The sequence below is a fragment of the Carassius gibelio genome, chromosome A14 (genome assembly GCF_023724105.1).
Source record: "Carassius gibelio isolate Cgi1373 ecotype wild population from Czech Republic chromosome A14, carGib1.2-hapl.c, whole genome shotgun sequence".
Lineage (NCBI taxonomy): Eukaryota > Metazoa > Chordata > Actinopteri > Cypriniformes > Cyprinidae > Carassius > Carassius gibelio.
In genome coordinates, this window is record NC_068384.1 from 20,490,131 (window position 1) to 20,503,476 (window position 13,346).

Sequence of the window (13,346 nt, forward strand, 5' to 3'; positions counted from 1 at the left end):
GAGCAAGTAATAAAATGACAAATTTCTTGATGTGAGTACATTTTCAGATAATTTTGGGTTGAGCTGTTTCTTTAATTATGTATTAAAGTGAACTTGAGGAGAACTGACTTCACACATCTACGAAAAATCAGCAGTTTTTGCAAGAATGGTTCATAAAAGGGAAAGCAGTTCTGAGAAAAGCTCCTTCAGCATTTGATATATTAATGCAACATTCACACACTTGTAATCTCTGCGCAGAAGTTTGACAGACAGGACATCTCGGCACACATGACACAGTGTGTTTAGTGGTTAAAGTGTGCCTGCATGCTCTCATCTGATGTGACACACTGCAAAACATCCCTGATCTGCTCAGAATCTGCCAGACGAACACAAACTACATTAACTTACTATTTACTGTAAAGTGTAATACCGTTTACATATAAAAATATAGAGCACTAACATAAAATAAAACAGATTTTTATCTAGCTATTATTATTGTTATCATCATTAATGCTGGACATTTGTCTAATATATTCTCAGGCGCTGTAACATCCAGCTGCATCCTAACTAAAGCTGCAAATCTGCTCAACCTGGCTCTGCTCAAGATGTTTTATGACCCTTAAGTTATGTAACGGGAATGAGTGCACAGGATTTTCTGCTCTTTAGAATATGTGCTGATGGCTTAGCCTTTCTCTCCATGAAGAAGCACTTCATTTCTTGGACCTCTTTGATAACAGGAGATAGATGGGATACTGGGCATTTGATGCAGTGTTTACTGTCTTTCAGAAACTATTATTGAAAACTGAATTAATAATCTTATTCAGTGGGGATGCATTGAATGGAATAAACGTGACAGTAAAGAATTAATATATACACAAATACACACACACACACACACACACACACACACACACACACACACACACACACACACACACACACACACACACACACACACACACACACACACACATATATATATATATATATATGTGTGTGTGTGTGTGTGTGTGTGTATTTTTTTTCTTCAGATAAACGGTTTGTTTTGAACTGATTTATACTACTACTACTAATAATAAAATGCAGAAACTTTTGAAAGATCATGAGTTCATGACACTGAATAATAATAATAATAATAATAATAATAAAAACAATAATAATAATAATAATAAAATTTACCAACTTCTGAAAGATCATGAGCCCATGACGCTGAAGACTGAAGAATATTTCATATTCAAATTATTTAAATATTAATAAAAAACTTAAATAATTAAAATATGAATAATTAACGCTCTTTGTAGGGATATGCCAAATGGCATTTTTATAATCATCTCTCTCTCTCTCTCTCTCTCTCTCTCTCTCTCTATATATATATATATTTTTTTTTTTTTTTTTTACAAAAGAGAACAGTAGAGGTCTCAAGACGCTGAACTGAAAAAGTTTTTTTTAAAGTTTATACTTTGTCTTAAAACGCAACATTGAACAACAATGTCTATCTAGATGTGTGCATCATTTTACATTAAAATAACCAGTAAAAACTGCTCTGCCTAATAACAGAGTAAATTATTATATTCAACAATATTTATATAGGCTAAATACCTGAAACCTTTTGTTGCACAAAACTATCGCAGTGCAAACTGAAACAGAGACTTGTGTTATGCATAAGGAACACTGCTCACAGCAGGTTATGTAAAGTCCTATAAAAACTGTCTTGAAATGTATTGTTGAATGTGTTGGATTTGTTAAAAAGGTGATGCTTTGACGGCTGCAGGGGTGCTGCTTTAAAGGAGAACTTCCTTCAGAGAGTTGACAGTCTACAGCACACCGAAGCACACGCTCTCAGCATGCTAACATCCCACCTTCCTCTCTGAATTCATTACCTTTAAAGTGCTGCTGCCAAAAATAGTACAGCTAAAACTAAAATCTGAATAAATTAACTACTAAACCTCTCTAATTGACAAGCTGACCGTCCTGGCCCATGCCTAGCTCTTTGACAGTTTATCTATTTGTGCATCCATCCACCAATCCATCGATATGTTGGAGAATTTTTCGGACATTAGTTTACTAGGTAACAGAAGTCCGCGTCAGGGAAAAGAAAGACATTCAGCGCTGTACTCTTTGAAAATTAGAAATATATTATTTTGATTCTTCTCTATTAGCTAGTAATTATTCTTTATGAGATCACTAAGATTCTTCAGTGGATTTTCCCATGTCATGACAGAACGTGGACTGAATCCTTACTACAGCAGAACAGGTCCACATTCATGAGTCAGATGTGAGTCAACATCAGCGCAGCTCAAGTGTGAGGGACTACAGCGGTTCCTCTGAGCAATCCCACCATGCACTTCAGCACACAGATGTATTCTAGGTTGCCCTGGCAACATCTTCAAAGTCAGATGACTGCATATTTTGTCTTATTATGTACTGCTAAATAAATAAATAAGCTATACAACTTTCAAATAAAAACGAAAAAAAAAATAGACTCCTTAAAATTATGAGTAAGAATACAAATTATGCATTTTTAATATTTATATAACTGGGTACAGGTATTTATAGAAAATATAATAGATTAAATTAGAATTTTAGATTGCATATAAAGAATAATTTCAGAATGCATCAAAGCACTTTTCATCAATTAACGTATAAAATATGCACTTCGAGTGTGAAGAACTATTACAGTATGAATGACACATTTATAAATAATAAAGACATTCTAGAAAAAAGTCGTACTAACAAGAAAGTAAACATTTTGTAAAAAAAAAAACAACAAAAAACAATCAGATGCAGCTGGAAACAAATGAAATATCATGATTTTAAAAGCTATTAAGATTCATAATGAGTATCCGACAATAAACACAGTGAGGGTTTCAGTGCCGTTACTTTTAAAATAACGTGAAACATGACAGGTTTCTTTTCACTGCCTTTAGCCGTGTGAACATAATCTTAAAGGTACATTCTGGAACAATAGGACCATTAGTCTTGATGTAATAGGACTTCTCTATTAAAACAAACCCTTCTCATGACACTGAAGTGCCATTGGGTGTAGAACGGCGCTGAGTAGGTGACCAGATGTGATTAGTGCTAGAGAGAAAGAGAGTCAATCCAACTCACCCGCAGAATTTCCTCCACACAGCTGGAGTCGTTGGACAGGCTGACCTGTGGAGAAACGGAGAAGAAATCTCTCATTAAAAAGGCTACAATGATATATATATATATATATATATATATATATATATATATATATATAATGTATATTAGTGGTGGACTGTTATCGCCGTTAACGTGCTGCGTTAACGCGAGACTCTTATCGGGCGATAAAAAAAATATCGCCGTTAATCTATTCTCAAAGTTGGGTTGAGAGCTGGGTCTATACTAAGCACCTTGATATTTTATATAACCGACTGACTGAGAGCAGCCTAAAAAGATGCTGATGACAGTTGACGGGCCACTGCTGCGCATCGTCGCGAAAGCGGATCTTTTTCACATGTTTTTACGCCTGACCGCTTGTCGATTTAAACATTAAAGCATCCAAACATGAGACGCGGAAAAGCTGAACGGAGTAGCTGGTTACAGGTGTTCGGTGCGCACGAGAGAGAGAGAGAGAGAGAGAGAGAGAGAGAGAGAGCCGCGTATCACGGACAGCGAAACTGAACCGAGCTCTCTTCTGTGAAGAGAAAGGCGTCTCAAAACACTTGAACATCGAATTTGCTTATTTTTGCTCTTGTGCCGACAAATACATACAAAATATGTCAAAATATCCACCTTGGGAATTATGCTCGAAAAAACTGTCAGTTATTTCTTAAGTGAAAGTAAACAGTTGAGGGAAAAAATGTGATGTGTATTATATTGGATGCGATCCATCCATCCATCCATCCATCCATCCATCCATCCATCTATCTATCTATCTATCTATCTATCTATCTATCTATCTATCTATCTATCTATCTACCTATAATGGAAATAAAGTGCTAAAATATGCCGTTAGTGACCATAATACAAATGTGGCTGGCACAATTGAAGTGATCCGGTTCAGTCTGAGACAGGCAAGGTTTATGTCCAAAACGAGGAATCTTAGAAGGCAGCAGGTCTCAGAATAGGCAGCTCACTAGGTTTTGGAGCAGAGCTGAAATTCTTCTATTGCCAGAGCTGAGATTCTCAAATCAAAGTCCCACAGTGCACCTCTGAAGACTGATTAGTTGCGAGATGACATCATAATTGAGTGTGTCAGAAGAGGAGGCTCTTGGATAATGGAGGCTCGCCGTTCTCACACCAACGCTTCTCAAACGCAGCCTGGGAATTGGATAATCACCGGCTTGCATCTGAGCATCATAAGGCTTGGAAATATCAGCGAGTAAGCATGTAACCACAATGAATCTCCCACACTTAACAGACAGAAGATGAGAATACTAATTAAGGGCTAGCAAGTCTCCGGTCGACTATAGTGTGCAACTCGCACAACAAAAGAGAGCAAAAGAATGATTAGAATTGCAAATCCATTGCTAAATAAATGATATATTTTTTCCTAGAATTAACCAGTCCTTCTATTAAAGAATACCCCCCCCCCCCACCTTTTTGTTTGTTTGCTCTAAGCACTTCCAAATCTCTACTGAATGCAGAGGTTTAAATATCCATGTCCAGACAATCATCTGAATAATACCGTATTTTCCGGACTATAAGTCGCACTGTTTTTCATAGTTTGGCTGGTCCTGCGACATAGTCAGGTGCGACTTATTTATCTAAATAAATTTGGCATGAACTGAGAGACATGAACCAAGAGAAAACATTACCGTCTACAGCGGCCAGAGGGCGCTCTGTGCTGCTCAGTGCTCCTTTAGCCTAGACTGAAAACACAGAGCGCCCTCTCGCGGCTGGAGACGGTAATGTTTTCTCTTGGTGTTTGGTTCTAAATAAATCCGACTTATACTCCAGTGCGACTTATATATGTTTTTTTTTCCTCGTCATGACGTATTTTTAGACTGATGCGACTTATACTCAGGTGCGACTTTTAGTCGGAAAAATACGGTAGTTGCTTTACATTCTCTCACACTGGCCAGAAATTTCATGAACACACAGACACAAATGCTTGGCAAAAGCAAAGCAGGACTGTTGAGGCAAGAATATATTTCAGGACTTTGTGGGTTCAAAGGAACTGAAGGTGATGTTATTTCCCTCTGGCTGGCTGTACGTCTGGATGGTGGTGACATCACCCATCTGCAGGCATTGCATAAGGCAAATGTAAAAAATGTCACACTGTAAAGGTCAGCTGATTTGAGGAGAAACTCAGTCCACATGTGAGTGCTGAGTCACAAGCTGCCTGTGTGTATGAGACAGTAAAGCTAACCCTCCCAACTGTAATTGTACAAATACTATATCACTAGCAGTAGTAATAATAGTGATGCTTTAGTATGAACCAGTAATAATGGCAAAATAAACAGCTTTAGAAACATTTAGGTTAATATTTATTACACTATAGACTAGTGTTTTGGTACCCTCTGAATACCACTATAAATTCCAAATGACTGATTGAACCTGTGCTCAACAGCGGAGTCGCACAGGCGGTTTGTAAACACAGGTCTCAGACATAAACTTCCTGTTTGCTCAGGGCCGGCACATCATATCCTGTCCCCATAGAAACGGAGTGTTGGAGCTCAGCCGCTCTAATCAGATGTTGCTCTGCCATTGTCCTGCTCCGCTCTGATATTAAGAGTGTGGCGTAGAGAGCCGATTTCTCTGACACGGGAGTTCATTTCTCCGTTACCTGTGGTGAACCCCATTTCCATTCCAGTCGTGACACTAAAAGGTGCTTTGTGGTGCGCTCTGAATGCAAACCTCGCTCTTATTGCCTCTGGCCTGACAGAAAATGCCAGTGATGTGAAGGAGGACTTGTTCCCGCTGCTAAATTGTTTTTTTTTTTTTCAGAGAAAGTCTCATTTTTGTTCAAGAACAGCTGAATGTTACAGTCGCATTTATCGAAATTCCGCCAAAATAGAACAATTTAGAAAGCTTGCAAAAGTCACAGCAAAATGTAATATGCGTGAGTAAGAGGCTGGATATTACAATTGTTTGCCAGAGCCTCTGAGGAGTGCAAATTGCTTTTATAATCATGTCATGTGTATATTTAGAGGCCGGAAGAGAACCACAGAGAGTCACCCGTAGTACCTCATATCCCACCCCCCCCCAGAATATTCAGAGAAATGAGGGAAATAAGGGACCGTCCAGCTGTGATCTTATTTCCACGTTTCAGCAGGGAATCTCTCAGTACTTGCAATATAATGCGATTGAATGGGTTTTCAAATGATTTCTGTGCGACTGGCAATATCCCATCGTGAATCAGAAAGGCTTCTTGGGTTAAGATTATTGGAGAGTCAAATATTGCAAAACCAAAAAGCAGTGAAAAAAAAAAAAAAAAAAAATATATATATATATATATATATATATATAATAGCTAATTGCAGCAGAATTTATTATATTATATTATATTATATTATATTATATTATATTATATTATATTATATTATATTATATTATTATTTTCTTGATCCAAAGGAAGAATTATGTGCATTAATACGCAGTAACTTATGCCTTTTAAGGATTGCATATTTTTACCTGAATTATCTTTGCACTCAAGGCATTATAAAATGCTAATGCTATGAAATGAATAACATTCATAATGTAATTAATAAAGAAATGGACACATTTTTGGTTGATCTTTTCTGGTCCACTATAATGGACACTGACTATTTTCATTATAATTTTCTTATATGCAGCAACTGACATTTTTAAAGTTTTCCATCTCAAGATTGAGGAGGATACATGTTAGATGTGCGCGTGAAAGTACAAGATGGTCTGTCGGAATAAATTCAAATGTGTAAATTGGATGAAGCTACATCTCTTTAAAACCCATGTTTTTAAAGTGACTCTCATGCATACGGAACAAAGAAAAGTGTGAAAAAAGAGTGATCTACTCAGCTTTGCTAGCTTTAATCACAGTGAATCACTCTAGTGTTTCTTTTTTTTCCAGGACAAATTTAGCATGATGTCTTTCTGTCTCCCTACACACACAAAAAAAGAACTTTTAATTGGCAGATACAGAGATCACTGGAAGTGTCACTAATTTCTGCGAATTTCTTTTTTCGGCTCGGCTGTGGAAAACGGAGGAGGTGTCAGTCACAGCGTTCTGCGCGACTGCGGAAACTTTTCAATGAGAGAGCAGACCTATTCCTTTGAATTATCGAAGGATCCTCGGGAATAACATGGTGACAATTACTGGGTCAGGAGCACATTTTTCCTCTGAAATTGCTGTTCAGAGAACATCTGTGCATCAGCAACAGTTAAGATGTATTAGTCTTTTTCTTAAAGGTGGGAGGGGGGAAAAGAGCCTGGTATTGAAGCAGTCTGCCGAGCTCAAATAACATTTAAGATGTGGAAGAGTGGCTCTGGGAGTAAATAGGCAGATTTGAAAAGCGAAATGAGAGATGTTGAAAGACAGACCGAGTTCATCTAAACGCCTGACAGTGGACTGAGAAACAAACAATGAAAGGCAGATGATGGATGACATGGAAAAGGCACACAGAGCTGATGGTGGTGAATATACTCATATCTCGATATGGACGAGTGGGCAGAAGAAAAAAGAGAAGAAGGTAAAATCTTTCCATAATGTGTCATGTGAGAAGAAGCGACAGAACAAATCTCTGAGAAACAAGTCTATTTGGGTGCACATGTCTATGCAAGATAGCAATGATTGTATGACCCCAAATGGAGATGTGCCAAATGAAAAAGCAATGGCCGGTGTCCAAATATGCAAATCCAAAAAACCATAGGGCAGCCAGGAAAAGAGCTCCCAAGACATGCAGAATGGAATATCAAACCCACAACAATCATGAGAACCCAACCTTGCTCTGAAAGCACACACAGTCTCAAAGGCTACATTCACACAGTCAATGAATCAGTTTAAAAGAGTAATAAGTAAATAAATAAATACATGCACAAACACACACACAAACACACAGACTTTACTGAGCCAGAATCATTCAGTGGAACTATAACATTGAACAAAAAAACTAAACAAAACAAAAGACAAACAAACAAACAAAAAACAAGAATACAAAATGTACAAAGATAAGGCAAAACACACAAACAAAACAAAAAAACAACAGCACAAGACAAGACAAAACAATACACAAAACAAAAGAAGATAAAACAAAACAAAAAACACAAAACAAAACAGAAAAACAACACAGCACAAGACAAGACAAAACAATACACAAAACAAAAGAAGATAAAACTAAACAAAACAATACAAAAAACACAAAACAAAACAAAAAACAACACAGCACAAGACAAGACAAAACAAAAGACAAAATAAAAGACAAAACAAAAGCCAAAACAATATAAAAAAACAAAAGACAACACAGCACAAGACAAGACAAAACAAAACACAAAACAAAAGAAGATACAACAAACAAAACAAAACAGTGTTTTTGAGTCCAGTTGAGTTTTTCATTAGAGAATTTGGTTACAGAATTTGGATGTCACTCTTGTTTATAACCAAACTGTTTGTGAACACAACCACATTTAGCTTTATAAAACAGGACAGACAACTGTATCCTGCTGCTGTGTGAATGTCACAAAAGAAAACCAAAAATTAAAAATACATAAAACACAAAGGGGGTAAAATTGTGAGGCGGGTTTGTTTGCCTCCCCAAATGGAGATGTGTGTTTCTAGAAGCCCGTCAGAGTGTCTTTTGATCTGTCATGTGTAATGGAGTCTTTGAGCTGAGAAAACATACAGTGAGAAAAATAAAAAAGAAAGCAGGTTCATTCTCTTTGGCTTCTTGCCCTCGCTCCAACCTGTCATATCATACATGATTTAGTGTGACCAGACCAAATGTAGTTGTTAAGGAGGCACCTTCACACAGGGTAGGCCATGAAGAGTAGCCTCTAGATGTGTTGACAAAACCAGTTCTACATGTGGGTAATGTAATGCAATCTCTTTCAAGTTTCTTCAAGGGCCCCTACTGTTAGAAGACACAGCCTCGAGAAAAACCCATTCAATATTTAACACGTCTCTCGACAGCATTTCCCTTTTGTAGACACCTTAAAGTCTGCGATTCAGCACTACTATATGCACTGTATTAAAGAGCAAGCTGCAAGGCGTGACATTCCATGACACCAACGTTTGAATAACTGAATACAAACATTCATCTCTTGGATTGAAATTCATCAATATACGCCTCGAAGATGCAGAACTGACACTGATGATGTACATTTTGGTCATGTCAAATGATAAGTCAGTTGAGAACTTGAGGTGGCACTGGGGATCGTGCATTGACCTTATGCTGTTTTGTTTGTTTTATTTATTGGTTTGACTATGAAACAATTATAAAATATATAAATAAATAAAATACATTAAAAGTGCATTTCATACAGTGACTTTAATAAACAATTTTTAATGAACGTCACTAAAAATTAAGCTTTTGAATTAAAGTTAATTATCATATTTTTGGAAGATTGTTTTACATGTCAGTGTGATACAACTGATCTGAAATAAATAAATAAATAAGAAGAAGAAAACACAGTAGTTTAAAAAATTAGTAAATGAATAATAAAAAATAATAATCAATGAAACTGTTCCACTACCTATTAATAACTGGAAAACTTTAATAAATAAATAAATAAATAAATAAATATTCATTAATTCATTAAATTAATTCATTCATTTATTTAACAACCAAAATCAAAGTCATGTAGTATTACCAACAAAGGTCAACCAACATGTTGGAAATCAATTAATCAATCAATCAATAATAATAAAAAAAAAATTATATTATATTATAGGCTTAACCAGGATCTCTAAAGACTCCAATGACCATTAATTAATTAATTAATTAATTAATTAATTTATAAAGATCAAGTATACACTAATTTAATTTGAATTTAGTTATTTAGTTAAATGCATGTCACAGTAAACAATCACAAAATAATAATAATAATAATAATAATAATAATAATAATAATAATAATAATAATAATAATATAGATAAATACTTATATGTATCCTTGCCTCCTGAATATAGCCTTAAATTTAATAATAATCAAAAGAGCCAAAAAAATAAATAAATAAATAAACAAATAATAATAATAATAAATAATGTCCATGAGAAAACCCTTTAAGAGTCATGTAAATGAATGAAGTCTTAAAAGGCAAGCCTCTGCTTCCGGCTGCATTCAGTCCTGTCAACTCTAATAGATGTTCCTGGTATTACAATTATTTCATAAGTGCTTTTTACATTTTTAGTTTTTATTATTATTCCTTTTTACTTCAATAAAATTAAGAGAGAAATGCAAAGATCTTCCTGGTGCCGACTGGCTCAGTAATGTGCTTGTTCTAGCAATGCCTCAGCTTTGCTTCAATTTCTCGGCCTATGCCAAATATGCTTTTCAAAGCAGTTCCATTATCAGGCAATTTATTAAATTCAAGGACTTCATAATGGGTTACTTTTTATTTCTTTGTCGACATTCATATCCACTCATCAATGCCTGGCTGGAAGACATGTGTCTGTTTTCAATATTGCATATCTTGAGGGCTGGTTTCACACATCTAACCTGTTTTCCACACCTCGTTTAAGATTGAACTCAGGACGGATTGTTAATTCACAACCGATTCAAAGTAAACACACTTTTAACACACTTCTTCACTCTAACAGGAAGGATGTAAGTCTCATTTCACAAGTTTGTCTTCCGTTGAGCAACTGCCCAAAGAGCGGCAAGCCATGACATACAACTTCAGCTGAATATGAGTGACATGAGCACATTTCATCAAACATGTCACAATCTCTTATCAGTTTCAAGAGAAGTCAACTTGATTTTATATATATATATATATATATATATATATATATATATATATATATATATATATATATATATATATATATACATGCAGCTGGTTTATGTTATGTAAACAGGGGTATTACAAGGTCCTTATTGGGGGAGTATACAACAATTTAGAAGGATCTCCTGCTGGAGTGCCCATAGGATCATCTAGAGGGCACTCCATCCTTAAACTGTAACAATGTTTCACTGTTTGCTGTTTGTGGACTCTACCAAGCGGTTTTCATTTGCCATTGCTGTAGCCTAGCCTTGTTTCCTTGTTTTGTTTATTTATTACTTTGGACTGCTCACCTGGATTTTGTCTCTCGCCTGTTCCTTGGATTACTCTTTTGCCTTTCCCAACGATTACATTGTTTGCTGGATATTGACCTTGCCTGTTTGACTACACCTTTTGTGAAATAAAGCTTGCACTTGGTTCTACCTAAGAGTCCCTGTTACACTGAAATATTACTGGAAAATATTCAGTTTGTTTCAAGATTATGGTGTATCTTTTTCTACCCACTAAAAGATGGGTAGATGTATCAAATATAAGCTGTATATATATTTATATATGCGTGTGTGTGTGTGTTTGTCTGTGTGTGTATCATATAAATGTGTTTGAAAAATAGCTTTGCAAATTTATTTCAGATAATTTCCCTTGAGACACTAGATTAGAAACCCAAAAGCTTTGTCAAAACACTGTATCATAAATGTTGAGTTTAAGTTAAATGCTGAAGTTTAATACCTAAAATCAATAGTGCTGCTAGTCTTACAAAACTCTAACAAGACACATGAAAAAAAAAAAAAAAAAACACTTTGGTCATCTACAGTAAGAGCACTAATAATAATAAAAAATGGCCTTGCTATTCATGTGAAAGCTATTTTTGATCCAAGAAATCCTAAAAGACTGGCATCTGATTTATTTATTTATTTATTCTGCTCAAGAAAGCTTTCAGAGCACATCCATAACCTTGCAGATCTGTTGCTCTGGGCTGTTTTGTGGTCTCTGTGTGAACTCACTGTGGCATTTTGAATGTGTGTATGTGTGTGCATCTCTATCTCTGTTGCTCACTTCAGCAGGCCTGACTGGATCTTGTGCACTGGGAAGTTGCGGGTTCGGAGGCAGTCGGGATGTTAACGTGTGTTGACAGTTTGGCATCATCCCACTGAGCGTTGTACAATCCCCTGCCACCAGTGCTTACCCTGACACTAGCCATGAGGCTAAACATCAGCTCAGAACCCTGGGAAGGCATGTCTGCACCGCTGCTGGCCTCAGGGACCGCGCTCTCCGCCGTGACCCTTGGAACGGCTGCCTGAGCCACGATAGGTTAGCAGATTACATACTATCACAGTATTACATGCACTGAGATGATAACGATAGCATGCTATTTGATGAATCATCTCGTAGGAGATGCTATCAAGATGAACTCGATGCCTTTAAATCTAACGCGGTTCAATTACACAAAACAATAGAGATGTTACAAAAAAGAGCTACTGCAAATAAATCTACTGCTCCGTAGAGTGAATCCTGATCCTGATGTGAGAAACATTCATAGAATAATGTATGCTGACTCTGGGATTCACACTCATATCTCCAGATAAGGGTTTGGGAAAATCCCGAATTTAAGAATTGATTAAACAGTCAGACAACAGAGGGATTTAATTAGTTCAACACAACAACAAAATGGCCATTGTGCTAAATAATGATAATAATGATAATAATAATAATAATAATAATAATAATAATAATAATAATAATAATAATCAAATAACTAACTAACTAAATAAATAAATAAGTAAATAAATAATAATAATTATTAAATAACTAAATAAATACATAAACATATAAATAAATAAATAAATAAATAAATAAATAAATAATTTTTTTTTTTTTACTTTTGTAATACCACACTTGATGCTGTGCTGGCATACTAAATATTATGCTACTATTTGCTCTTGTACTTAATAAATATTTAATAAAATATGGGTGGCATTACAAACGCTTTTTATTAATATTCTAATGATTAATATTAATTTGAATACATTTATTTATTATTAATTTATTGTGATTGTTATGATAATTTAGGATATAATTTAGAATGTTATATGATTAAAAATGTAATTTTATAGAACACCAACAATAATAAAATTATTATTATTATTATAAGAATCTAGGTTTAGTTTGTCTATAAACTTACATATTAAATATAGGTGTTATTTAAAACACCTTTTATTAATAACCTAATGATGCTGATGATTATAGGTATTATTTAGCATCTAGCAGCATTAATAATGTAATGTTTCTATACTCCATATAACAAATATTTTTAAATTGAATTCAAAGATTTTTAGTAATTACATTAGTAGTAGTACTATTAGTAGTTAATCATTAATAATCATTTAACAATTAATAAAAATGTTTCTAGAAATAATCCATATGTTGCGTATATGCAAATATGTTTATGGGTAATGTATGGTAGAAAATGAAATGTATT

General features: G+C 35.0%; 1 protein-coding gene across 2 annotated transcripts in view; it reads right to left on the reverse strand.

Annotated features, from left to right (window-relative positions):
• Window positions 1-13,346, reverse strand: part of LOC128026834 (AF4/FMR2 family member 2) — a 188,778-nt gene that overhangs the window by 79,264 nt on the left and 96,168 nt on the right. For both annotated transcript variants that reach the window (XM_052614069.1, XM_052614068.1), the window contains exon 4: window positions 3,091-3,135. In XM_052614069.1, coding sequence (XP_052470029.1) covers window positions 3,091-3,135 — 45 coding nt within the window. The remainder of the gene's footprint in view (window positions 1-3,090; window positions 3,136-13,346) is intronic.